This window comes from Podarcis gaigeae (assembly GCF_964106915.1).
Source record: "Podarcis gaigeae genome assembly, chromosome: 8".
In the NCBI taxonomy this organism is placed as follows: domain Eukaryota; kingdom Metazoa; phylum Chordata; class Lepidosauria; order Squamata; family Lacertidae; genus Podarcis; species Podarcis gaigeae.
Window position 1 is genome coordinate 43834097 of NC_139684.1, and position 27802 is coordinate 43861898.

Here is a 27802-nt window from a genome sequence, read left to right on the forward strand (position 1 = left end):
CATACAGCTTCAATCCCCAGCATCTCCAAGTAGACCTGGGAAAGATTCTGTGCCGGAAATTCTGGAGAGCCTCTGGCTGCCAGTGTAGACAATACTGAGCTAAACGGCCTGATTCAATAGAAGGCAGCTTTCTGCTGATAGGAAATGGGGAAACAGCCTTATACCAGGTCTTACTCCAGTACATTTCCTGCATTTTCAGGGGAATTGACTAAATGACATTTGATGACCCTTCTTCCTCAGATTCCAGGTCAGACTATTTGCCCATCTAGCCCAGTAACATCTTTTCTAGCTGGTGACAGCTTTCCAGGGTCTTTCCCATCACCTCTTACTTCATCCTTTTAAGTGGAGGTTCCAGGAGCTGATACTTGGGACTTCCTACATGCAAAGTATGTATGACTGAAATACAATCATGTCCCATACACATATGTGTAGTGCCCCCCTCAGGAGTCGGAATCCTTCTCTCTACACCATATTCCACACTCCTGAGGAATTGGGGAGTCCGTGTCGCTCTGCCCTATCATGCTCCAGCCTGTCGATAAATGTTTGCCTGCAAAACCACATGTGACTGTTGAAGCACTGGGGAAGCTCATCCACCAAAATGCTCCCTGTAAGGGTCTCGATGAATGAGTTGTTGCATCTGTGAGTGTTAAATAATTATGAAAAGCATACTGCACTTCCTATTTTGCAAATGTGGAACTGATAATGGTTGGGTTTCCTCCGTTTGTTTGCTGCATCACCAGCTGTGAAAGCCAGACCCTAGGATGCCTGTTTTGTTCATTTCAGGATTAGATAAGGACACAGGAGGGACAAATTGGGGTAATCATTACCACAGTAACACATTCTAGATTTGCCTCCTTGGCACTGTATGCTATGAATTGGTTAGACCCTGTCCAGTATCATAGTGATTTGGCTAATTTGCATAGGGCAGGCGTGGATAATATTTGTTGCTTCAGATGTTTCCAGAGCTAAGCCACTTATGAGGCAAGGTGAGGCAACTGCCTCAGGTGTCAGGATCCACAGGGGCAGCAGATCTGTTCTCCAAGGAATGCATTGCCTGCTGCAATTGCAGTAGCAGCAACAGTTGTGGTGCGCTCCTTGGAAGCCAGATCTGCCCCCCATGCCACCTCTACAGTGACCTTTTGACCAATAGGAGGCACTGCTGGTTTCCTCCCCCTGTTGTGTAGATCAGACATAGGCAAAGTCAGCCCTCCAGATGTTTTGGGACTACAACTCCCACCATCTCTAGCTAACAGGACCAGTTGTCAGGGATGATGGGAGTTGTAGTCCCAAAACATCTGGAGGGCTGAGTTTGCCTATGCAAACTTGGTCCTGATGTAGATCTTCATTCACCCCTTCTTCCCTGGCCATGGTAGGATGGAACAGCATTTTGTGGTTCACTTCAGGTGCCAAAATATATTGAGCCAGTCCTGGATGTTGCTGAACTACAACTCTCATCATCCATGGCCATTGGCTATGCTTGCTGGGCTGAAGGGAGTTGTAGTCCACAACATCTGGTGGACCAAAGATTCCTCACCCCTGGCATATGGTAATTTGTATTGGGGAAAATTTAATTTGTATGAGAAAATTTTCAGATGCCCTCAATATTTATCAAACTTAGAATGTTTATTTTACTTGTATTTAGTAAACAAAGCTGAATACTTTTGAAACTGCCAAGCTTGCATATTTATTTTCAGTTGGCATTTGGTCATCATTGCTAATGCGAGTGTGAAATCTCCTAGGGAAAAATTTCTGCTGCACGTTTCAAAAGGACTAGAAGCATTTTCGTACCCAACTTCTCTCAGCTTATCTTTTTGATGCCATCTGCCTTTCCTCCCACGAAAACGATGGGGAAATGCCTTCTCAGCTCTGCACGTGTAACACCTTTGCTCTTCTGTACATGCATGGCGTGGGTATTCCACCCACCTACCCTGTTCATGCATGAGTAGGAGTGTGAAACCTGAGGCCCTCCAGATACTGTTGGATTTCACTCCCATCAGCCCAGCCAACATGGTCAGTAGTCAGGAAAGATGGCAGTTGTGGTTCAGCAGCACCTGTAGGGCCCCCCCACCCCTATAGGGGGATCAAGAGAGAAGCAATTACTCTGGCAACCCTTTTGCTCCTTGTAGCCTGGACTGGGCTGTTTTCTGCGTGCTGATTGTTGTGGAATTTTGTCTCTCAGCCCTTCCTTTGGAATGCCGGGAGAATCTCATTCACTGTGAAGCCCACATAGCTCACCAAGTGTTTTTCGTGGTGGGAGGTGTTCCCTGCAGGGCTAGAAGGCATGGAGGAGGAGGAGGACGACGACAATGTGGAAGGTCAGGGTAGGCGTGGGGCTAAGATTATTCTTGGCTCTTAGCATGCTGAGGCAGCAGCAAACTTGTTTAGACATTATACCTTCTGAAAACTGTTTCTCAGGCCAGAGACAGCTGTTGGGATAAAAGCAGCTTTACAGCATGGGGAGGGGTTGGGAGGAGTAGAGAAGAAATCAAGGGAAGAAAAGATGGAGATCCGCAGAGGAAAAAGTTGTGTGGCCCTGCATTACATGAAATAAAGTTTCTGTCCTTAGCAGTGATGTGGACTTTCCAGAAATATTTGACCTGGAAAATGTTCTTACGCAAATTAGCCTAAATTTGCATGGGGTAATTTTCAGTTTGCATCAGGAAATTTTCTGATGTCTCAGAAGAGAGTGATCTAATTTAGAGTGTTTATTTTTCTTGGGTATCATAAACAAAGTGAAAAACTTAAGCTGCCAGGCTAAACTCTATTTGCAGTTGGTGCCCATCCACTGTTACTAATGAATTTAGAAAAAGGAAAGTTTTCTAAGGAAAAAACAGAACTCTGGGAAATTCACCACCCTGAATTACTGCTTTTTGGTTATGTGATCCTGCAGTCCAGGAATGAATTGTTGTATCCTGAGACATTTCTCTACCCCACCTAAAACAAGGGAAGACCATCCTTTCCTGTCAGATTCTTTCATCTTTAACAAAAACAAGCATGGCAACTGTGCCCATATCTAAACCATCAATTAAAAAATCAACTGGCATGATAGGGCATGTGAATGTTCCTAGAGCATATAGGAAGAACAGACTTCAGAGTGTGCAGAATGGGCACAACCTTTGACCTGCCCAGGAAGGCTTTGTTGTCTGTTTCACTTTTAACCTCTCCTGGTTGCAAACATAAGCAGGTTTTTGTGCTCCAGCAACTGATATTTATGTAGCCATCATGGCTAATAGCCAGTCATAGCCTTGCCCTCCATTGATTTGTCTGATGCTGTTTTAAAGTGGCCCAATTTGGTGCCTATTACTCATTTCTCTTCCTTTTAAAAATGCATTTTATATCCCACCCTTCCTTCTGAAGGAGCACAGGGCGGCAAACACATCAATAATATAAATAGCCTAAAAATAGTTTTGTTTTGTTTTTTAAAAAAACCTTCTAAAAATAAAAGATTCTCTCAACCAGTGATGTCAGGGTTTCTAGTAACAGTGGCTTTTCAGCCTGGGTAAACAGAAATGTTTTTAAGTTTCTCCTGAAAGTCAGCAATGAGGGAGATTGGCACAGTTTACCAGGGAGGGTGCTCCACAGGTAGGAAATTGCCAGTTATAAGGTCATGTCATGGGTCAGTGCTGATAGCCCAGTGGTGGCACCTCACCTGCCTGTTGTACTGATGGTTGATACTGAGGAAGATGCTTGGTTATTGAGGAATATTGATGAAGGCACTGCTTTTTAATTTTTCATGCTTATGGGGAATGTGCTGCCATAACAGGTATAACAGAGGTTTGTGCAAAGGCCTCATTACCTAGCATGGGACTCAGTTTTTCCTTCTAGGACTTTGATGTTTCTGCCATCTTATCCCTAAGCCAGGCTGGACAGCATCACTCGTTGGCTTAGCGTCTGATGTAGTTAGCATTAAACTCCCATACGCACACCATCACCACCACCTAACACAACAATGGAAAATGCAGCTGCTCTGACAAACTCGCTCCCTGTTCTTCCTCTGCCCTCAAATCTTTGGGTGCTTGTTGCATGTGATTGCTTTAGAGTGTCCTGGCTACCTTCTTCCCTAGGCTCACTTTAATTTGGACGGTTGGTTTGAAAGGGTTCCAGGAAGCTTAGAACAGCCTGTGCTCTCTGCCTGTGACAGACCGGGACAGAGAGGCCTCAGCAGAGTTAATGTTTATCCAGTGAGAGTGACTGCTGCTCTGAGATTTGGGCCTCCAGGGCAACTGAGACCTGACATTTCCCATCTGCACAGAGGATGGCAGCTAATGCAGGTACAACACCTCTGCAGGTCCGGTTCTGATCATGGATTGGCAGGTGACTTACGCAGGAAATGCACACTAGAACACTTCTCTCTCTCTCCCCCCCACCCCTGTCTCCCATTGAGCACAAGCTGCTCGCTGACCTGTACACCTTTTCCTACAAATTTTCTTTTCTTGTCAATTCTGGAATAGTTCCTCACATCTGATAGGAATGTAGAAAGCTGAGTCATTCTATTGGTTCATCTAGCTCAGTATTGCTCACACTGTCTGGCAGCACCTCTCCAGGGCTACAGAAAAGAGTCCCCCAGCCCTATCTGGAAATGCCAGGGATTGAACCTGGAACCGTTTGAATGCAGTGCATGTGCTCTGCCACAGAGCTACAGCCCTCTCCCCTGATCAGAGAAGGTGTGCACTTTCTGCCCTTTCTCAACTTCCACATTTACATAGGCACAGTTGTCAAGCTTGTTTTTAAAAGGTGAGAGAAGGATGGTCTTGTTGAGTGGGGGGCCTTACCTTGAGCAGCAGTGCAATAGTAAGTAGGACTCTTAGCCTTTCAGAATCCCTTATCATAGGAATCTCAGACTACTATTAGAGAAGAGGAAGAATCTAGTGCCTGCCCCCCCCCCAATTTGGAAGCAAGTACACTGTGCTTTGAAAAAGGCTTTAGGGGAAACTTGTGAAGTCTCTGCGATTGGCTCCCTTGCAGCCTTCATGTCACTTTTCTTTAACTCTGCATCAAGAAGTGCAATATACTTTGAGGTGTTTCTGTAGAACTATAAGCTTCTGGAACTAACGTGGTTTAGTAGTGGAATACCTGCCTAAGCTCCTGGGTTCAATTCCTTGCATTTCCAGTAAAATGGTAGCAGGCCTAGAAAATACCAGGTCAGATCAGTATATTGTCTTCTCTGGGTAGCATCTGCTCTCCAGACTTTCAGGCAGAGAACCTTTCCCACCACCTGCTGCTTGAGATCCTTTTATGGAGGTGCCAGGGACTGAAGCGGAGACCTTCTGCATGCAAACCAAGTAAGCTAAAACCTGAGAGAGAGAAAACGAAGCTGCTGAGTCAGACTGTTGGGCCATCTAGCTCAGTTTTGTCCACATTGCAGCATTTCTCCAGCAGCAGCATATCTCCTGAGTTTCATAACGGAGTCTGTCAGCCTGACCTGGAGATGCCGGGGATTGAACCGGGAACCTTCTGCATGCAAAGGCGATGCATTTCCCCATCTTAGTGGAAGAGCATCTGCTTTGCATGTAGAAGGTCACAGCTTCAATCTCTGGCATCTCCAGGCAGAGCTTGGGAATGTCCAGTGTCTGAAACCCTGGAGAGTCACTGCTGCCCAGTGTGGAAAATACTGAGCTAGATGAGCCAATGGTCTGATTTGGTGAAAGCTCCCTATGTTCCCATGGAAAACTGCTACTGTTCGGAGTACTGTAGATGTTACTGGGCTGGAATGGTCAGTGATCCGACTCAGTACAAGGTGGCTGTGTACTTTTATGTATTACATAACCACTCAAAGCTTTCCTCTTCTCAAAACATTACTCTTTGGGGTTGACAGTGGTGGTGTACCTTGATAAAAAGAAAAATTAAAATGGCAGGTTCCACTGTAATATCTACAGAGCAAGGATATGCAGGCCAAGTATGTGTTGTGCTGATTTGCTGAATTTGGTTTTCTTACTGATTTGCTGAATTTGGTTTTCTTACTAGAGAATTGTAGTTTTGTTGGCAGATAATTTTCTATGCTTCAGTGCATAGGATGTCTTAAAAGTGTGAGTGACTGGATTTTGTAAAAACATGAATGCAAATCTTCACTTTATAATAATTTTTCTGTTTGAATGTGCTGTTTCAGTTCAACACTTGTGTAAACACGATTCACAAATTCTATTAATTCTGGCTGCTTTACAGAACTGTACAATTAGGAAAAGCATGCATTTGCATAATTTAGTCTTTTAATTTGCATCATATGGCCTTTAATTATAAATATCTAGGCTGCTCAAGGTTAAGCTAACTGTAGCTTTGTCGAAGTAGGATCTTTATACAAGGTGAGCTGGCACAGCAGCTCACACCTTTTTCCTAGTTGAAATTTTGCCTGTCCTGGTGAGAGTAAGAGAATATTTGCAGACTCTTACCTGCCTAAAGTTAATGGTGGCAGAATGGTGTTCTTTACATGTCTGAGGAACACTGGAAGCCCCCTTATATGAAGTTAAGTTACTTGTCCATTTCATCCAGTATTGTCCACTCTGCTCTAGCCAGTTTGGGAAGGGCCATAACTGAGTGGTCAAGCCTTTCATGCAGCAGTTTAGGTTTAATTCTCCTCAGCAGCTTCAGGTAGGGCTGGGAGAGACCTGTCTGAAACCCAAGAGAGATGCTGCCCATCAGTGTTGACAGTACTGAATTAGATGGTACCAATGATGAGACTCAGTAGAAGGCAGCTTCCTAACACTGTACTCTTAACTGGCAACAGTACTCCAGGGTCTCCAACAGAGATCTTTCCCCATCCCCTGCAACCTGATCCTTTTAAATGGTGATGCCAGGAATCGACCACTGGATCTTTAACCTGCAAAGCAGGTGCTGTGCTACTCAGCTGCTCGCTCTCTCCTCCTCTGCCCCCAATTTGTTGTCACATGGGAAAAGATGATTAAGCCACACCTTAGCAAAAGTTGGCGTCTTCCTTTGGGCCATGTGCAGTGTTGAAGCACATTATCTCTGTTCCTAAGTCCTATAAATGTCCTCAGACTTTAAGGGGAACTGCTAATTGCACAGAAGGGAGTAGATTTAGCAATGCTTTACTGATGCCCACAGACTCCAGCTGCTATAATTTATAGCGCAGGAACAGTGGGTACACCACAACCGCCTCCAGAAATATGTTCAGCAAAGAATTGGGCAGCAGACTGCTCAATCTTTACATTTAACTTTGCTTATGTTTCAAAGACAGGGAGAGATTAATGTTGTTCCTGCTCACATGAGAGGTATGTTATAATAATCACATTCTGTTTCTCATTGCTCAGCTTTAGTGTCTTTTTATACACACACATATATAACTGTTATTTTTGCGAATTTATTAAAGAAGAAAAGAACACAAAGAGGGCAGTAAGAAAAGCAAAATCGTCAGCTCACTTTCACAGAACAATAAACATCAGTACATCCATCTGAATTTACACATACATAATGAAATATGCCCTCCAAATGTCTGAGTATGTACCCAAACAAAGTTGGTGTTTATAGAAAGTAGATTCAAATGTAGCAAGGGCATTAAGGCCTTCAAACAATTGCATAATAGATGGTGAATATTTATCCTTCGAAGATAAATATGAAGTGTAAGTCTCTTAGCAACCACAAGCACCAATAAAGTCTGTTTCTGTTGTCCTGCTTTTAGTCTCCATGTACATGGAATATAATTTAAAAATACATGAACACACACACATATCAATGATTTCTCCAGTACCAGTTTAATATGAACAGCAACTTCAAGAAGGATGTATCACTGGACAAGTCCACATCATATGTCTCAATGAGGCATTTCCAACATTGCACCTCCAGCATCTATCTGATGTGGAGTCTAGTATACCCAAAATGCAATTTTTTTGTTGACCCAATCTCAGTTTTAAATCTAAAGAAACATTCTGTATAGATTCTAAAGCAATTTTCCATTATTTAGCTTGCATGGCACACTCTAATTCATGGTTCCATTGTTCCATAAGTTTCTGATCTTCTACTTTATACATTTCAAATAAACATTTATAAACAGTAGCAACTGGTTTGGTATTTTATGATGATCCAATTATTATTTCCAGCTGTTAAGGGAATGCTGAATACTCAAAGCTGATGGGCCATAAATAAGACACCGTTTATGTTGCTTCGGAAAATTTTGAATTTCCTCATGATGTTATAAAGTGGATTCGAATATTGTGCTACTCTTCTAAGTTGCAAGTAAGGGTAAATGGAATCCTTTCAGATTTGTTTGATAATAGAGAAAGGTACAAGATAAACTGCCCTCTTCCTCCACTGATATTTGAGCTATGTTTTGGAAATGTTGGCACGTGCAGTTAGACAGAACAGGAAGATCTATGGTTTTGTGCATGAGCAAGTGGAATTTAAATTAGGTTTGTATTCAGATGATTTGCTACTATTTGTTAGTATGTACCCATCCATTTTGGAATTAATGAGATTAACTGATAAAATTTAGTAGAATTTCTGGATATACGAGAAAAAGGTTAAAATACGAATTAATGCCAGTGGGCAATTAATTGCCTGCTTTCTATGCTAACTGGTGTTTTTGCTGGTCCCAAAGATTCTAATGTATTTAGCGATCTTTGTTCCTGCAGATACTTGTCAGATTATTAAATTAAATTTAAATAGGTTAATAGCAACATCTCCATTGATTTGTAAAGATGGTCACTACTTAAATTTAGTATTCTGAATAAGGTAATAATAATAATAATAATAATAATAATAATAATAATAATAATAATTTTTTATTTATACCCCGCCCTCCCCAGCCAAGGCCGGGCTCAGAGCGGCTTACAAGCAATAATAAAAACAAGATGAATGATTACAAACTTAAAAACAAAAATAAAACACAACAATTAAAATAAGGAACATTAAAATATTAAAATGTAGCCTCATCGCAGGAGGAGAAGGAAAAGAAGGGGAAAAAAGAGAGGGGGGGGAGGGAGGGAATCAAACTGGCTCCAAGCCAAAGGCCAGGCGGAACAACTCTGTCTTACAGGCCCTGCGGAAAGAAATCAGATCCTGCAGGGCCCTGGTCTCATGAGGCAGAGCGTTCCACCAGGCCGGAGCCAGAGTTGAAAAGGCCCTGGCTCTGGTCGAAGCCAATCTAACTTCCTTAGGGCCCGGGACCACTAGGGTGTTGTTATTTATGGACCTTGAGGCTCTCCGTGGGGCATACCAGGAGAGGCGGTCCCGGAGGTACGGGAAATACCGTAAATACATGTACTGCACAAATGCTGTGTTTTGCTTGGTCTACACATTTCCCAAGCCTATTTTCAAAAGTGTAATGAATTATTTTGGAAGTTTATTCAGGGTATTTCTCCACGTTGTGTATCACTTAAAAGAATGCTGTTGCCTATATCAGAAGGAGAATTTAATTTTCCTGATATTTGCTCTGTACCACATGGCATATCTGTTTATGTTTATAAACAGGTGGCGAGTCCCCCCCCCCCCATGACTACCTCAGTTTTCAGACTTCCTCTTTCCTCCCCTGCCCCCAGTTTGCATGACCTCTTCCTTCCAGATTGTGCACAAGCGAGAGAAGGGGAAGCATAAATGCTGAAAATTCTTTTGCCTTTTAGTTCCCTTCTGTTCATTGGCTGAGAATGGCTAGGAACAGGGTCTAGTTTTAAAGTGACTTTGCCGCTACACAGCCATGCAGGAGTCACTCAGAGGCTGCCTGTTGCCAAAATCTACAGAAGAGAAAGCCTGAGTTCATAACTGAAAAGTGTTTGCTTTTTACAGTTGTTCCTGTTGACTGATCTTAACTGGGCACCCTCGAAATGGTAGTGAAGTGTGATAGACAGAAAAGCTGGCTTTCCATAGCATTATTCCATTCCAGAGTACATTTCATTGGAAATAGGAGCCAGGCTGCCTCTCACTGAACTCAGAAATTTTGTAATGGGCCATAGAAGTACTTGTGTAAACTGGTTCTTCCCTGCTGGAGCCTGCATATAGCAGTGCCCTGGAGTCATCTGGTCAACAGTTCCACGGATATCCAGAATTTCTTTCATTTATGCTTCTTAAATTTGCAGTGGTCTTTCCCCAGCTAGGCCCAAAGCTGTGAAGCCTGGAAATAACACTAAGGAGGCTTCCACTTGGACTTCACAATTCCCAGTTTCCAACTTCGTTGTCACGTGGTGTATATGTAGTCAGCTTTGCATGTTTCACTATGGTAAAGTTGCCTGTGTCAGCTGCGGCACTTGATTGCCAGGATATTTGTAAAATTCCAAGTTAAAAGTTGGAACATTAATTCATTTTGTTTTGTTTTGACCTTTTTATTAATGCATGTGCACTCTTGGGAAAAAAGGAATTGAAAAGAAGAAGATCAAGCCAGTACTGGCAGTTGAAAAGTGATACTGTTTACAGGGACTGTCTTTCAGAACATGTAATAGTGGAATTGAAACATACAAAGATAGTTAAGATACTGCTGATGAGCATCTTAGTGGGAAAGAGGTTGGGGAGATAGGGAGGCTGAATGTAGTTGCATAATCCTTTTGAACAGCTGATATGCAGAATTTTTTATTTTTTTTTCAAAGGGATCCACATGTGCTAAAAAAGTAATGACTGCAAGTGAAGCAATGCACCAGCCACATTGCCAGCTGCCTGGCAGGCCATTTCTCATTCCAGATGTTTGCCAGTCCACATAAGTGAAAAGCTAGCCCTCTAATTGTGTTGGATTTGAAGGTCAGAAAAAGTGTTCTTTATTTCTTAAGATGCTGGAATATGACATTTGGCAGCCTTTTCGTCTGGACTCTTTCGTAATGACACAATTCTCCACAGGGAGGGAAAGGTAGTGCAGAAGCACCTTGAGGCACAGGGGAGTCACAGGCACTGCTTGGCAGAGAAGGGGGGGGGGGGGAGAATGGACAGGTCATAGTGACTCATGGCATAACTGGGAAGGAGGTCTTGGACCTTAGCCATGCTGCTTCCCTGGTCTCCTCTAGGCTGCTCCAGAGTGTTGTTGCTCTTAGTTGTGCAAGAGGATGAGCCAATGGATTACTCAGATTGGGGGTTGGGGATGTGACTGCTGAGTCGCCTTCTGCTTGGTCCTTATCTTCGGCTGCTGTGAAAGCCTCTGCCGGGGACTGCAATTCTAAAGCTTCCTAAGGATTAGAATTGCCCAGCTGGATCAAAGGAAATACTGGGGTGTAACCAATGGAATATGAAATGCCTTTGGTTGTAGTCCCACCTTTGGCACTTTTGGTCTGTTCTGAATGAAAGGACAAAACGGGTCAAATTTTCCATTTCTATACATGCATTTAAAACTGTCCTGTTGCCTGGCATTGAAACTGAATCTGAGCAACATACAGGGAAGTCTTCAGCCAGTCAAGTGGTAAATTTAAACTTCAGTAAGCCTAGTAGTAAAGGTTCAAGTGGCTTCCTGGTTCCTGAGCCAAGGGAGACATTGTGGGTAGCTTTAGAAGGAACCCAAACCCACCCTCCTTCCACCATCCTTCCTTCCTATATCAGCAAAGCTGGACTGCGCAACTATAGAGTTGCAAGCCTCTGTCATGTGTTTGCTGTTGTTCTTCTAAATGTGTCCATTGTTGATAGCTGCGCATATCCAATCCCTGCATGTACCCCAAGATGAAGGGCATAAATTCATTGAGCTGAATTATTGGTCCATCTCATCGTTACTCTGGCAGTGGTTCTCCAGGGTCCTGGGCAGAGGTCCATTTTGTTACCAACCACCTGATCATTTTAACTGGAGACACCGGGAATTGAACTTGGGATTTTTATCCATGCAAACATTTTCTTTACCACTGAGTTACAGCTCTTGCATTCTCCTTAATGCATACCCAGGAACCGCTAGACCAGATAACTTAGTGAGGCTGCAAAACAAAATGGTCCAAGTTCCTGTCCCTTTCACGAGATGCTGTGGAGAATATCCCCCCTCCCAGTTAAAAATAAAAGCTGGAGGGTCCATATAGCTCAATCCCCTGTCCAAAAGAAAGGACACCCACTCATTAAACAAGGTGACAATATGACATAAACAGAGAAGAGGTGCACTTGAGAATATGCCAACAAAACAAATATATCTGATGAGCTTTAAGGAAGTGAGCCAAGCCACATACTGCAGTGGGATGCCAAAAGAAACCCCATGTGTACACAAAACAAGCCCAAACCCAAACCTTAGAGTCCTAGCCAGTTTGAGACAGAGCTTCAATTCTTCCCTGGCCACAAATATGGAATTCGACCAGACTCTGAGCAGAAGGAAAACCTGCCCAACAGATCTTCCAAAAGTAAGCCCGGCCTTGCTAGCGTTAAGCAAACTCTTGTTCTGCAGTATGCCAACATTTCTTCACACTGTTCTCCCAAGTTGAAGAGATCTGATCCCATGGCAAAGAGATGCCAGACTCAAAAGGGAGATAGTGAGCTTTGCCTTTAAACAGATTGCCTGGAATTGGTCTGGAATCTTGTGTGTGAGAGAGATGGGGGACCTGCCTTAACGCAGCCTCCCCTTGTTATATCTTACTCAGCATGGCAGCAGTCTCCTGTCTCCTTCCCGTGTGGGTGAGGAGGGGTGTGGGAAGGAGGCGCTTCCCCTTGGTTTCCTGTCTCAATCACATGGCTTCGGACGGTTTCCATGGCAAAGGCAGGAGGGGGTGGGTGCTTCAGAGCGAGTGCCTTTAAGACTTCAGTGTTTTCGCTCTGTCCATGGGAGTGGAACAAAGGAAATGCGACAAGAGCCGGACACGCTTTCTCTCCCTGCCTGATCTGCCTGGACACCTGGACATGTAAGTCTCCAGGGGCTCCGCAAACATTTTGACAGGTGAAACTTAAAGACAAGGCAGACAGCTCTGGGATAGCCGAGTGTGCCCCCCCCCCCCCGGCACTTTATATCTGGTGAGCGGTATGTGTTTAGCTTGTAACTGGGCTGGCTGAGATGCAACCGCTGACTAGATACATTACCTCAGTCGCAGAATAGAGTGAAAAGGTTGTGGTACTTGGAGGAAGCAGCTACCAAAACCAGTTATCGCTCTTGACTAGTGATGGGTGGAGAGCTTTGTTATGGTCCTGCCAGCCATGGGTATAAGCTTGAATTTCTCTTTGCTTGCTTTGCTGTAGGGTTGAGGGGTGTCTCTGGAAGAAAGAAGAACCCAGATTTCTCTTTCTGCTTCACTAAGAGCACATCTTCAAGATCCTTAGGAGCAGACTGGTTTTTGCCTTGGCATCCTTCAGCCTCCTAATTTTTGCTTGCTGCCATAGTGGTTGAACTCTGGAAAGAGAAAAGTTCTGTTTCTCTAGTAGACTTTTATTGGTGATATGGGGATTCAGACCCATGTGATGGCTTGTTAATATTTATTAAAATCACATTTTCTTTCTTCCTCCAGGGTAATGGATTCAGGGCACCACACATGGATTTATTCTGTTTTGTCAACAGTCTTAAGGGATGTGATGGTAATTTGTCCAAGGGCCGTTCTGTGGTGGGCTTTGTGGCTGGTGAGGGATTTGCTGTCCAAGCCCTACATTCTGATGCATCCTGTTTCTTCTTGTGTAACATGGTAGACTAGAATTTGTCACTTTAGACATGATGGCGATAAAATGTGAAAAGTTCTTAGCAAACAGAAAAGTACCACAACAGGGAAGATAGGGTGGTGGCTGTTTTTAAATGGCAATTCAGAATTGTTTTTCCTGCCCAGTTGCAGTCTGAAGTGGTATAGTTCTTACAGCCTTAAGATTCCCGGTATAGATCAGGCCTTAATACATTATCAGGGTGTGGTAGTTTCTGTGGCTTAATTGATCTGGAGTTAGAAGATTGTGACATTTGTATGTGATGTAAACCTGGGTCAAATGGGACAGGTTATTTTGCCAAGCAAATCGTGGCTTTGAAAATAACTCAGGCACAGGGTCAAAGGCCTACATTTTAGAGTTGTTGTTTTTTTGTTGAACCTGTGATTAAAGCCACGAGCTAACGAATTCAAGTAGAGAATGCCAAACCTGTCTGGTTTAGTAGTCATCGATATGGCAAAGCTTATGGCAAAGTCACCAGCATATTCACCTGTGGAGAGCTGTCAGCCTGCCAGCCGCTGTATTTATAATCCTTACCATCTGACCTCAGCCTCTTCAGCGGCAAGCAATTGTTCTTTCATTTTCTGCCAAAAATCTTTTTGAGAGGAAGAAAAACACTCATTGGGCAGAGCTTTGCTCTGAAAATATTACAGAAATTTCACTGGTGTCGTCCATATATTATTTCAATGTGCCAGGTTTATGATTCACATTGTAATTTATAGCACCCTTGGATTTTATCACCCCTCTTCCTTTGTTTAAGTCTGTTGATTGGAAGCTTAGCATTCTCTTAGCTACTCTGTGTTCGTAGAATCATAGAAATGTATAGTGGGAAGGGATCCCAAGGGTCATCTAGTCCAACCCCCTGCAATGCAGGAATCTCAACTAAAACATCTGTGAAAAATGGTCCTCCAGCCTCTGCTTGAAAACCTCCAGTTAAGGAGAGTTCCACTGCTGAACTGCTCTTGCTGTCAGAAAATACTTTCTGATGTTTAGTCAGCACCTCCTTTCTTTGTAAAGTGAATCCATTGGTTTGGGTCCTAGCCTTCAGAGCAAAAGAAAACAAGCTTGCCATCCTCCATGTGACAGCCCCTTAGCTGGGTGAGGATTAAAAGACGTAAGAAATTCCAAATCTTATAATAAAGTCATGTCCCTTTTAGTTGTGAAAAGGGTGGCTTTTATTTGTTTATTCCTTTATAAAGTGTATTGATTCTTCCCCCTTTTAAAAAAAGTATTAACACAAAATTACAGTGCTTTACAATAATAATAAATTACCAATAAAACTAAATTTAAATAATTCAAGCAATAAAACAAAAGCATGTATCTTTTTTCACAGTAAGATAACTTGATTCCCACATCTGATTTTCTGCGCTGTGGGAGTAAGGTGCCAAGCTAGATACGAAGAAGGCTTGTTAACGCAGATTGTGTTGCGGGAAAATGAAGAAAAAAGAAAAAAGGAAAGGAAGAAAACTCCTAGTTCTTACTGATGTGGGTTGTAGCTCAGCATCTGGGCGGTTTTACTTCAGATTGTGACTCATAGGATTCCGCGTTCCTCAATACAAATAAATAACTAAATCCTTGCCCTTAGAAATGTAGCATGTCAGGGAGAAGGTTGCATTAGAAGCTTTCTCCCTGATAAGTAGTTCACAAAACAAGCCCTCCATATAGTAAACTAGATTTGAGGGGAAGTGTTTCTAATGTAAGCCACCTCTCTGACATGACAGCTTCTTAAGAACAGGGATTTATTTATTTTGTATGGTAAAGCGTCTCTGCTCCTGGCCCAGCCTGGGTGGAACTGGTCAAACACGGCCTAAGGCATAGAAAGGAGAAAAAGGTGAATCCTTTTGCTGATAAATGTGTGCAAAATCTTGATTTATTTATTTTTATATTATTTATCATTATTAACTGCATTGATGGGTTTGGATCAGCAAAAGTCTGTATGAATGCAACTGTGGTTATTTACATTGGATTACATCAACAGGTGTGGGAACATACAGCTATTTCAGACCAACAAGCCATTTGGATAATTGCAGTTTGGACAACGGGTATATTGTAGAGTTTAATAACCAGAACCAATGCGATCAACAGATGTTTAATGCAATTTTTGGGAACTTATGCGATTGAACAGAGACCAAGGCTATATAGTTGAAACTACAGTATATTGTTTTTAATGGAGGAGGCCATCTGTTCTGTCTCTTGGCTTCTTGAAGGCTTTTTTTAAAAAAAGGATCCTATTAATCTTGCAAGTTCTCCCTCCTCCCCTTAATGGGAGGTCTGTAGAATAATTAGACTGCAGTCGTTTCCTGAGCCCTCAACAGCAAACAATGCCTGTGCTGGTTGATTATGCAGAAAAGCCACGTGAATTCTGCCAAATGACAGCTTATTAGCTGAAATAATTGCTGCAAAGCTGCTTGTGGGCTGGGCTGGAGTTGAGAGGTGGGCGAAGAAGAGAGCAATTCAGGAACACGTGGTCTCTGTATATATCTGTGCTTGTTTATGTGTAGGTGTAGGCAGGAGTCCTCCACAAAGGAATAAAACTCCTTGCTTAGGTCAGGTTTTGTGGTGTCTTAGCATTTATGAGATCCCCGAGTCTGCATTTTGTAGTGGTCTTTTTTTGCCTAGTTCTCCATGGGAGCATCTCTCTTGTGCTGTACACTTCATAAGTTCCAAGGAGGGATGGAGAAGAATTTTGTGCAGTCTCCATTTTTAAGCAAACTGACCTAATTCACGCCTCCCAGACCAACACACAGATCAAAATGTAATTATCCTTCAGATTTCACACCTTGGGTTGCATTCAGCCAAGTTAAACTGGGAGTAGACCCACTGAAATTAATATATCTAAGTTAATTAATTTCAGTGGGTGTGCAACCAGTAGGACTAATGTTGGATACAACCCTTTTCTGAGATTTGCAGTAGAGGTCTCAGCACAAAAATGGACCAAAAAGAGTTATACTAGGGTAAAATATATTTAGAATAATTGGTATGGAACTGGTAAAAAACATCTATATGGAAACAACATGCACGAAGTTTGTACAGGCCAGAAATGGACTGATCTGTCCACTCCTAGTGCCAAGTCACTGATATAAGTCTTCAGCAGATGGGATGCAGTTACTTTAACGTGATGCTTTCTTGAAACTCAACTTCTGCCTTCCCTTGTTGCTGCTGTGCTGCAGTAGAATTGTGTTTCTAGTGACTTCAGCTGTTCTATATGAACTTGTGATGGATTTGCTGCTTGTAATAGTCTTGTTGGGATCTGTCCCTTGGGCAGCTGGCAGGTCAGGCTGGCAATGCCCAGATGAAAAGTACTGCAGGATGGGCATGCTGCACTGCAGCTCTCAATGGACCAAGTCCAGGTTAAAGCCAGAAATAGCTTCCTAACCGCTTTTGACCTCTGTTTTGAGTTTGCTCCCAGCAAGACTGCTCTAAAAATGTGCCCTTGGGAAGCTGCCTCTGCTCTCTGCTGCAAGACTGCAGCGGAATATCGGGGTTGGTGTCCTCTGTTGTTGGACTTTGCCTCCCATCACCCCGACCACTGACCAGTCTGGCTAGGGCTGATGGGAACTGTAGTCCAGCAATATCTGGAGGGCCACAGGTTCCTCATCTCTGCTTTAAGACTACAAGAGCGGGGGGACTATTTAACAAGGAAAGGGAATAGTGTGTGTCTGTTGGTTCATTCAAGGTAAACAGCCACATCTCTAGAGAATGATGTAATTTGTATGTGTATATTTATTAGTTACTTTTTTATCTCACCCTTCCACAGTGGAGCTCAAGTGTGTACTTTTTATCATTACAACAACCAGGTGAAATAGGTAGGGTTGACAGATGGCAACCAGCAGTCCAAGGCCATCCGATCCGGTAAGGTAGGTCATTGTTGATAAATCAGTATGGGGGGGGGGGTTTGGATGTTTGAGGATGAGAAAATATGCCTTCTCTTGTGATCAGTTGGTGATTTCATGGTTAAGATGAGCCACAACGTAGGGGCATCTTGGTTCACATTCTCAGCTGCTACCAGCTTGTGCTGGTGTTGAGGTGCAGCAATGAGTTGCAGTTTTAAGGATCAGTTTCTTGATGAGTACCATAATTTAAGGATGGAGGCTATTCGAATAATTTATAAGACTTTAAATTCTGGATTTTGAATTTTTCCTTCTGTCTACCTTTATTATTTCCCTGAGTGCCAGACAGATGCTGGAATGGTTTTGCTGCAGAAAGAATACGCATTTCCTTTATTTGCTCATTTCCTACCAACAGTAAATGAGTAAGGCCTTCTTATTTGCATCATGGGCATCACTTGCCCATATATTTTATTGCACCATAATCTGATGCCTGTTTTCTTGGTAGTGGTCTGAAGATCCTTCCATCACAGCCATGGGCAGCAATAAATTTAACTTGTTTCTGCTTCATGTTCTTTCCACTGCAGCAGCGGCAGTCTGGCTCGCACAGTCCCATTGTCCCCAGCTCCTTTGGCAAGCATCTTGCTCTTGGCAAGGCCAATGTTAATCAGTGTTTGGCAGCGTGCAGAGGCCATTGAGCTTCCATGCTTAATGCCCACCTGCTATAGTACAGCCTGAGGGCCTTGCAGGACTTTAGAGCTACAAAAGTTGGTTTCAGTTGCTGGTGAAAGGAGCAGAGACGCCATGGCGCAGGGAACACATCAGGATAGATGCCATTTTGTAGTGTACGGTGTCACTGGTGGAGCTCAGAGCAGGGGTGGGGAATCTTTTCTGGCCTAGATCCTGATCTTCTCCAACCCTTAGCAGGCCAGATTTGACAGGTGAGTGGAACTGTCTCTCTGTCAATCAATCAATCAATCAATCAATCACCTTGGTATCTCTATGATGTTTGGTGACACTGTGCTTTGAAGCCCAGTTGTTGGGGCTTCAAGGTTCATTGTGTTGACTGTATGAAAGCCCTTTTGCAAACAGCGCTGCACTGTTTTTTGAACTTCCAAAAACCAAGGAGTAGTGCAGGGCTGTTTGCAAAATGGAAATTGCTTTCATCTCCCATCAGCTGATTGGCAGTGGGAGCTCACCTTGCTCTAGCTGAAATGAAGAATTGGGAGCTTGCATTAAGCTCCCAAACATTTGGTTGTTGCCACATGAGTGCCTCCTTCTTTTCTGATGTCAAGTGTGGGGTGGTGAGCATGTCTTAGGGGAAATGGCCTCACAAGCCAAATTGGGAGCCCTGGTAAGCCACATTTTACTCACGGGCTTACCCAGCTTTGTCCTAGAGAGCCTGTGAATGCATGAAATAAAGAGCACAGGATGTTTTGAGTGCATCCATGTGCAGAGCAGTCTATAGACCTGCTCATTGGATGGGATCTGCACAAGGAAATTGAGATAAGAGTCATAAGAGTTTGAAGCTGTCTTGGAGAACATCTAGTCCACCTCCCTCCTCAGTTCAGAATCTGCAACTCAGGGTGAAACTACTGCAGAGTCCCTGACAGATGGCTATCCAGTTGCTGCTTAAAAGGCCCCCAGAAAAGGAAAGATCACCATTTCCTGAGGCAGTCTGTTCCACTATCAGAAAGCTCATATCATTGGTATGCCTCTCCCAAGGCTTAGCTGAAATCTGCTTCCCTCTGTTCCCAGCTTTTGTTTCAAGGCTTGGCCTTCTGGAGCAAGAGAGAATGAGTGCTTCATTTTCTGTGTTACAGCTCTTCAGATCTTTGAAGATCCCAATCATGTCTTTCCTTAACTTATTATAACTTAGACTGATCATATCCAGTTCTTTCAACCGTTCCTCACTGCATTGATTCCAAGATGGTGCTACTGGCCAGGGATGGGAGTGAACCCTAGAAGGTAATTCCCTTTCCCACAATTCTCTCTGTTGTGGATACACATTGCGTACAAATTCTGTGAATAGCACTTGGCTCAAAAATGACCTGTGGCAGCAAAACCAGAGAGAGAAATTCCGAGTGTATTGGAAACCTCCCTGTTTCTTCCTTTTTGCCTGTTTTGGATTGGAAAGGAAGCAGCAGGGCTGCGAGAATACTGATTGCTTCTAAAAGAAAGACAAGGTAGCATTCTGGGGGAAATGAATAGGGACACCAAGCCTTAGAAGTGGAAGTGGTGTGCAGGTGGGGATAACAGCATTGTGTTTGTGCCGCAAATTAGATGCAGGGCATGGGTGAATTTTGTATCACAGTATTGTGTCTAGTCTTCTAACTTTGAACAGAGAATGGTGTGGGGCTTTTAATCTGAATATATTACCAGGGGACCCTTGCAGATAAAAAAACAGGAAGATGCACTGAATAGTCTTCTGGTAGCAAACCTATACTACAGGGGTGGGGGACCTGTGGCTGCCCAGATGTAGTTGAAGAACTACAAGCATATGGAGAGCACCACATACACTGCCTCTGTCTCCAGAGCTCTGTTCTTGTTAAAATTTAATGAGAACAAATGAGCTGGTGTGCATCAGGAAGAAGGAAGAGCCTTTCCCCTGAGACGTGTGGTATTGATAAGAGTTCCTGCAGTCCCATGGTATTTGAGAGGGCAAAGGACCTCTTTAACCTTGAGAGGGGGGTGATATCTGTAGCCTGAAGTGTCCTTGCCCTATATTGCAACGTAGAGCCAGCTTTGCTGGTAGATCTGAGAGCCATTCATAGTAGATTGGCCATGTTTTCTGACTCCCAGTAGTCTAACCAGAGCAACAGCAGAGAGGCTGCATCACCAACTTTTCATCAGGAAGGCTGATGAAAAGAAGAAACTTTAACCAGGGGTGAATGTTTAGTGTGAAAGCACTGTGAGCTCAGTTCTCATGCTGTGAACGAATTATTGGGCTTGGGATGCACTGAGAGGCGTCCTTAACTTGAAATGTGTATATTTTGCAACTGTCTCCAATTGGTGGCTCTTCCCAGGATGTGTGGGTGTGTGTTTAAAAAAAGCAAATTGAAAGCCTGAAGCCCACCCAGCCCTCCCATACAGAAGCTTACCTGTCAGTGGACCCTGCTTGTGTCAAGGGCTATTCGCTTCCAGTTCATTTCACCAATTCCCTTCTCAACTTATGGGTTTATCATTTTGCTTCTAGCCAAATTAAAGCTGCTGGTCCCCCATTGCTGCTGTAATTGGTCTGGCATAAGGTAGGGTTGAGGAACCCCTGACTCTCCTCAATTATGACTCCCTCTTCATGGGCTATATGGCTGGGGCTGGTGGAAGTTGGATCCTGGTAACATCTGGAGGGCCACAGGCTTTCAGGAACAGCTTTCTCCAGAGATATATCTTGCTCTCAAAACACATTCCCAGAGTGGCTCCCCGCTCCCTACTCTGCAACAGTGAACAAAGGTTCGCAAGGAGGGATGTTGCTATAGGTGCCATCACCATCCACAATAAGATTAACCACAACCAAAAATTTAGGTTTTTTGTGGGGTGGGTGGCTTGCGTTGTAGAATTCCCTTGCAAGACCTTCTGTGAATATTTTTTTTCCACCAAGCCTTTTAAGAACTAGGACTGTTTATGTTTAATATGGTATAAAGCTGCTGATAGTATGGACAGTATGTGTGTTTTACCAATGAATTCTTTTATGAAGGGTTGTTATTGTTTTATTTTCAGCCATTTTGAGGGTCTGCATAGCTGAAAAGCAGCCTGAAACATTTTCTATAGAACTAAATATATAAGTTTCAACTTCTGATTAACAAGCCTTTACCAACCTGGTGCCCTCCAGAGGTTTTGGACTCCAGATCTCCCTGTGCTGACTGGGGCTTATGGGAGTTTTAGTCCAAAATGACTGGAGGGCACCAGGTTGGTGACGGCTGTGATAGACTGTGTGTTGAAGACATATCAGTGACTTCATGAGCAATTCTCCTAGAGTAACAGCTGTTTAAGTGGAGGATAACTCCTAGACACATGATTACATATGACTGGGATGGGCAGGGGGGGATATCTCATGTGCATTTATGTTTGTATTGAGAAACCTTAAGCAACTTCCAAGGACCTGCATGCTTCTCTATAACAAAGCCTGGAAGCTGCTGTTTTAGGCCAAGAGAGAAGGACCCAGTATAGACATAGAAGAACAGGTGGGTTTGAGTGTTAAGTGTCGTAGCTCAGTGGCAGAGCATCTGCTTTCCATGCAGAGGGTCCCATGTTCAATTCCCAGGTAGGGCTGGGAGAGACCTCTGCCTGAAACCCTGGAGCACTGCTGCCTGTCAGTTTAGACAGTGCTGAGACAGATGCACCAATGATCTGATTCAGTATAAGGTGGCTTCCTAGGTATCTATGTAAGAAATAAAGCAGTCATTTATTTTCTTCTTTCATTATCTCCCAATCTTTTCAAACAGATAGGATTGCACTCTTTCTTTCCTCTCTCTGCTTTGCCCCTCTGCGTGTTCCTTTCAACTGTTGCTTTGTCTCCCATATACACTCTGTGTTCCTCAGTGAGAAGGCATTAAATGCTCTAAATATGAGGCAGCCCAGATTGTGGGGTGGCGGGGCAGAAGCAGATGGGGAAGGAGGTAGAGTGTGCCAGGCTCTTTTTTTACCCATGAATAAATTCTTTCTTGCGCTCACATTGGAGATCCCGAATGAAATGAAAGCTTTTAGCATCAAATGATGCATCAGGGAGCAGCCTTTCAACTGGGGGCGGGGGAACCACTGGAGTTCTTTTAAAGGGTCTTCTTCTCCAGCTGAAAGAGTGATGGGGGTGGAGGGAAGTCTGCATGAGCCCATTAACCTTAGTCGCAGCTCAGTGCATGCTCTCTTCCTCGCATGCCTGTCACCGTGTTCTCCCAAGAGAGATGGCATAGCCTGTTTCAATCTAAAGCTGCCTTCTGTGGGTGGGGAAAAAAGATGGCCAGAAAAAAAAAGATCTGAAAACCTTAAAGTGCTTTATGAATAAATGGTTAATTAGCTGCTAGTCCAAGGTGAAGCAGGCAGGCCCAAATCTGGCACTTAAAATAAATTATGTAAATGTGAATGTACATTTACATCATTAGTTCTGGTTGCGATAGTCCCCCCTCCCCCCCTCCTGTTTTTCTCCAGCTAGCATAAAAAAGAGGCTTTCAAAAAAGAAGCCAGTTTGCCTTCTCTTCTATCTTTGTTTTATTGCTCCTTTCATTTTCAGCTTCTTTAAGCTTATCACTGGTACTTAGATCAGAATCTTATCCTGCAAACCAAAGCATCCTTAATTGGAAGCAAGTCCCATTGAATTCCCTGGGGATTTAATATCTGCACGAACATGCTTAGGCCTTGGCTCTGTAGGAACCTGAAGCAGAACCTTGTAAAACAATGGTTTTTTGTGGTTTTTCAGATACTGGAAACAAGGCTTTTGATTTAAATAACTGTTTTTCAAGGTTGGGGGGGGGGATACTGTGTTGCCAGTGTGTTGATTACCTGACAAAGCCTGCACTTTGGATATTATTCAGAAAAAAGCAGTAGTCCATCCATGGCCCTCATTGTACCCTCATATCTGCCATCCTCTGGATACTTTAACCCAGTGCTTTATTTTCTGGGGGTATGCAGGGGTACGCATACCCCTAAACATATTGTGAATCTAAGTTTGGCCTCATTGAGGGGCAGTATTTCAATATGAGTAGAGTAGGAAAGTGAGAGTACCCCTAAACTTTTTTATAGAAAAAAAGGACTGCCTTAGCTACCATTTGGATGGCCTCTGTGGGCTGAGTGAGATGGGTTTTGTGCAACTAGATATGTGTGCAAGGGCCCATCTGTGGAAATGTGTCGCTAAAGAAGCTGATCTGCAACTTATTTTGGAGGTGCAAAAGAGAATTCTATGCATTGGTTCTGATAGCTAAAATGGAATTTCCAAATTCAAGTTCAATATTTTTGCCATAAACAAGTAAGCAAGACACAGAATAATGGCAGACCATAGCCCATGTTACCACTCAGCTGTTGACTACCAGCCTGCTCACCTAATTATAAAAAGCCATTTTGGCCTCTTAGAGGGCACCTTAGTTCATGTTCTTAGAAACAGTGGTTTGTGGGAGCCCCTAGGCATTGTGGGGAGAGCGAAGTAACAGGTTCTTGTTCTTGCAAGGATTGTAGCAGCTTGGCTTGCTCTACACTGCCCTCTACTGCCAACTTTCAGTTCAACTACATTCCTGAAGCGTAGGAAGATTCCTTATACATACAGAGTCACACTTTTGGTCTATATGGCATAGTATTTTCTATATTAAGTTCTGGAGATCTGCTGCCAGGCAGGCAGGAGTCTTGCCAGTCCCCAACTGGAGATTCTAGGGATCAAATCTGGAACTTTATGGATGTAAAGCATGTGCTGTACCACTGAGTCCCAAATGCTGAACCATTTTGGGAAAACTGGAGTTTTAGGGAACCCAACAAAGCTCCTTCATTTTATTTTAGCTTAAAAAGAAAATTTAGTCTCCCCCAATCCAAGGACGTTTGCTGGAAATAATAAATAAATAATAAATCCGTAATAAGTAAACTACTGATAGTAAGGGGGCAGAATCAACATTTTTATACCAAGACATTGATCCTCCAGATGTTGTTGCACCATGCTTCTACTATCACTTGTCATTGGCTGTGCTGGCTGGAGTTGTTAAGGGTTGGAATCCAACAATATGTGAAATGCCACAGGTTCCATGTTCTTCTGGATGATGCTTGGGCTTGGGAAAGGTCAGGAAGGCAGGATGCAATCAGCACGTGCCTCCCCTAGTATTCTAGTTTATTGCATTAGAAGAGTCCTGCTGGATTAGACAGGCCATCACCATTGTGTCTTACACAGTTGCCAATCTTATGCTTCTGGAAAGCCCACAAGCAGGGCTTGAAGGCAGCAGCCCTCCACTGCCATTTGCTGTCCAGAAACTGGTGTTCATTTGTATTCTGCCTCTGAACATAAAGGTTCAATTTAGCTGTCAGGGCTAATAGGCCTATCTGTGGCTGTCCTCCCATCGGTTAGTATGATCACAGAAAGAGTATGCTTCAGAGGGTGTGTTTGATTTGATCCAAGAAAATGTTGCATGTTATAGCTGAGAAGTGCTCTTCTCGTGTAATGTATGTAAGGTTCTTTTCCGTTTAGTAACTGAAAAACTTATCAGCTTGCAAATGGGTGGTTCGCTAACTCCTGCCATTCCTGAAGACACTGGAAGCAGATAGCAGCTGTTCCCTCACTTTCTCAACACACCCATAACAGAAATACTAACATACATTTTGTTTCTAGTCCGGGAGCTACCAAGGTCTGGCACACTGAGTCTTGTTCCACATCCTACCAAATGCCAAAATACAGATTGGGTCATACGTAATCACTCAGGAATTTCTGTCCTGAACTTGGCTAATCTCAACATCCGCTGCGGAACAGGAATTCCAAGTGTTCAGCACCTGTCTCTATACAGAAGTGCTGCACGTGCTACCATGAAGCTGGCAATACCTGTCTGACTGGTATGTTGTCACCCAGTCATCTGCATCAGACAGACAGGTCAAATTTGGGGTGTTGAGGGCACGTTGTTGGAAAGGGTCATTGGTTGTGATGGGAGGCCAAATGGATCTCTCTCTGTGTTGGTATTTCACAAGGGGCTTTGGGAGTGAATTTGTTGTGGCCAATGAGGTGTCTGATGATACACACTGTTTGGGTGGCTTTGTAGAGCAGAATCAGGGTCTCCTTGATCCACACTGAAAGGACTGAACTCTACTTGGGAACTGGAGGAAGAAAGCTGGGCTAACACAGGCTGCAGAGGAAATGAGGGTACAAGAACTTAAGGCGCCTTAAAAAACAACAACCACCACCACCACCTTTCCAGTTTGTTATTTGTCTGGCTATTTAAAAGGAAGGCGCACAGAAGCAGGAAGTGCGATGGACTTTGCTGAATCACAGTGGAATATTCTATCATTGGGGCTGGATTCAAGGAAGAGAGGGAACGCCTTTCCTTTTTTTGCTGAAATCTGATGAATGGAGGAAATCTCGTCCTGGATACATTGAGCAGGCAAGGTCCAGGCTATGCTTTCCGGAGATCTGGCAGGTGGCGAGGGGCTCCTGGTTTCCATCCCCATGTACTTCTCTGGCACTCCTCCTTTGTAACCAGATATGTTCACCAAAAAGTCAACAAAAGGGGGCTAGTTATCAGGACAGATTAGTTAGGTGGTATTTAAGTGCATCCCTTATAGAGCTCAACTCTGATAGTATCTGCAGGCTTTTATTTTCAAAGGAAGAGGTGTCGTTTCTACTTTGTTCTAATAAACTCTGGTGTGACATGAGAATTGTTTTGCACTGAATGACCCGGAAAAACTATCTGCAGACAAATGCCGGCTCCCTTGGCCTGTAAACCGAGATGAGCACCGCAACCCCATAGTCGTCTGCAACTGGACTTAACTGTCAGGGGTCCTTTACCTTTACCTTTTATGGTGTAGCCCAGGGGTCAGCAAGGTTTATCTTGCCTGGGCCGGATCGGTCCTGCATAGATCCCTCCGTCGGCCAGATCATGCATGCGCACCTGTGATTTTTGGCATCTGCGCGTGCACAGACGTGATTTTCGGTGTCTGTGTCTATGCAGACATGATTTCCGGTGCTGCGGAAGCGAGTCTCCATGCTGCACTGTGCTGGTTTAGCGCAGCACACAAGCGGGCAGCTCGGTTTGGGGGTGGCTCGTGGGCCAGTCAAATGATCTCTGTGGGCCGCTTCCGGCCCATGGGCCTTAGGTTGCTGACCCCTGGTGTAACCCATACTTTCGCCAACCTAATTCCCTCCAGATGATTGACCATTAGCCATGCTGGCTGGTTCTGATGGGAACTGGGAGTCCAGCAATGTCTGGAGGGTGCCAGGCTGAGGGTATCTGGTCCAGCCTAATTAAATCTTCATCTTATTTATTTGCCTACCTCCTCCACTTCACCTCAAACTGCCAGTTCTGCCTTTTTCATCACACCTCAAAACAATGTTTCCTTCCCTGCCCTCTTTTTTTCATTCTTGCATCCAACCTGAATAATTCTTTATTACCTGAAAATAATAATTTCATTTTTTCATTCTTGCATCCAACCTGAATAATTCTTTATACTATATGTGACCAATGATGGATAGGAGGTTGGAATGTGGGTATCTTATAAATATAAGAATAAAACTTCTAGAGAGCTCAAAAACATGCTGTTTGTAAGTTTTACTTATACCTAGCTGTTGTCGTTATGCAATCACCACCCTACAGATGGCGCCATGAGTGAATAAGAGAGAGAGAGAGAGAGAGAGAGAGAGAGAGAGAGTGAGTGAGTAGAGGGGACTCCTTCAAAGAACTCAAAGGAGCCTGTTTTGAGTTTAACTGTGCTACTTCCGGACAACAGTGAGCTCTCTGAGGGGCTTTCCACCTTGCAAGATTATTTCCTTGGGAAAGGCTACTTTTGATTAAATCTGAACTCACGCAGAAAAGGTGTAGGCAGCTGGTGAGGCCTTGGCTTTCTTTCCGCAGGATTCAAGACTTAAAGGTTTGCGCATGGTTTGTGGAGGTGTGCCAGCTCATCTGGAAACTTGGGGCATGGGTAGATGTTTGCGTATCCAAGGTGATATGTGGAGGGAGAAACCCTGCTGGCTTAGCATGCTAGAGGCGACTGTGCTTTAGCTGGAGTTCAAATGGGTTTTGCATGCTGCTAGCTGTGGAAAAGCTGCACTAGGGATGTTTGTGGCACTTTGTAGCACCAGAATATATTTCCAGCCCCTGGAGGCAGAGGGACACTAGGTTGATTGCTGTGTGCTGCATATAAGCAGAAGGCCTGTTAGTAAAAGTGGCCATTTAATTAGCTATTTCATACCATAGTACAGGAAGGCAGCCAGGGAGAGAACTTTCCTTTTACAGGATGACAAAAGCTTTTACTTGAAAGGATTTGGGTGTTGCCTTTGTGTTCTGGGTAAGGTTTAGTGGTACCCCATTGTTGTCTTCTGACATCTTCCCATAATAGCTGTGCTAAGAGACCATAGCTAAGAGACCAGCTCTCCCCTTTCTTCACTATAACCTGCCCAGATTGTTAAGGCCAACCAAGGGCACTGTTATTCAAAATTACATCTCTTTGTATCACAGACCTAATTCTCTGCCATAAGGTAGAATGTGGAAATGAAGGTGTGTGTATGAGATGCAGGGAAGGAGCTGAGCTCAGGCAAACAGGCACTGTGTCCCTTCAGTTCTGACCCATAGTCATGTCTTGGGTGCATCACTAAGTGACATTTCCAACAAAGCCTGGGGCTTCACAGCTTTGCTTGACCATAAGGAAACAGAACTGGTGGTTTAATTTGCAAAGAGGAAGGTGTGGAGATTCATATTTGGCTGGGACCTGTCCCTTTTTACATGGGCAACTTGCTGCACGATCAGAGTTGTGGGGTGTATGCTATGAAGAACATAATCACTGTGTTTAGGGCAATCTAGACA

At 43.8% G+C, this 27802-nt stretch overlaps 1 protein-coding gene across 11 annotated transcripts in view; it reads left to right on the top strand.

The window, feature by feature from the left end:
* RIPOR1 (RHO family interacting cell polarization regulator 1) overlaps positions 1-27802 on the top strand; it is a 97513-nt gene that overhangs the window by 24078 nt on the left and 45633 nt on the right. For 2 of the 11 annotated variants that reach the window (XM_083752222.1, XM_083752212.1), the window contains exon 1: positions 12563-12728. The exons of 6 other annotated variants lie outside the window; for them this stretch is intronic. In XM_083752222.1, the coding sequence (XP_083608348.1) occupies positions 12578-12728 (151 nt within the window). In that variant the 5' untranslated portion in view covers positions 12563-12577. Of the gene's footprint in view, positions 1-12562; positions 12729-13334; positions 13393-26681; positions 26868-27802 lie in introns of those variants that run through there. 3 more of the 11 variants (XM_083752223.1, XM_083752220.1, XM_083752229.1) reach the window with 3 other exon arrangements.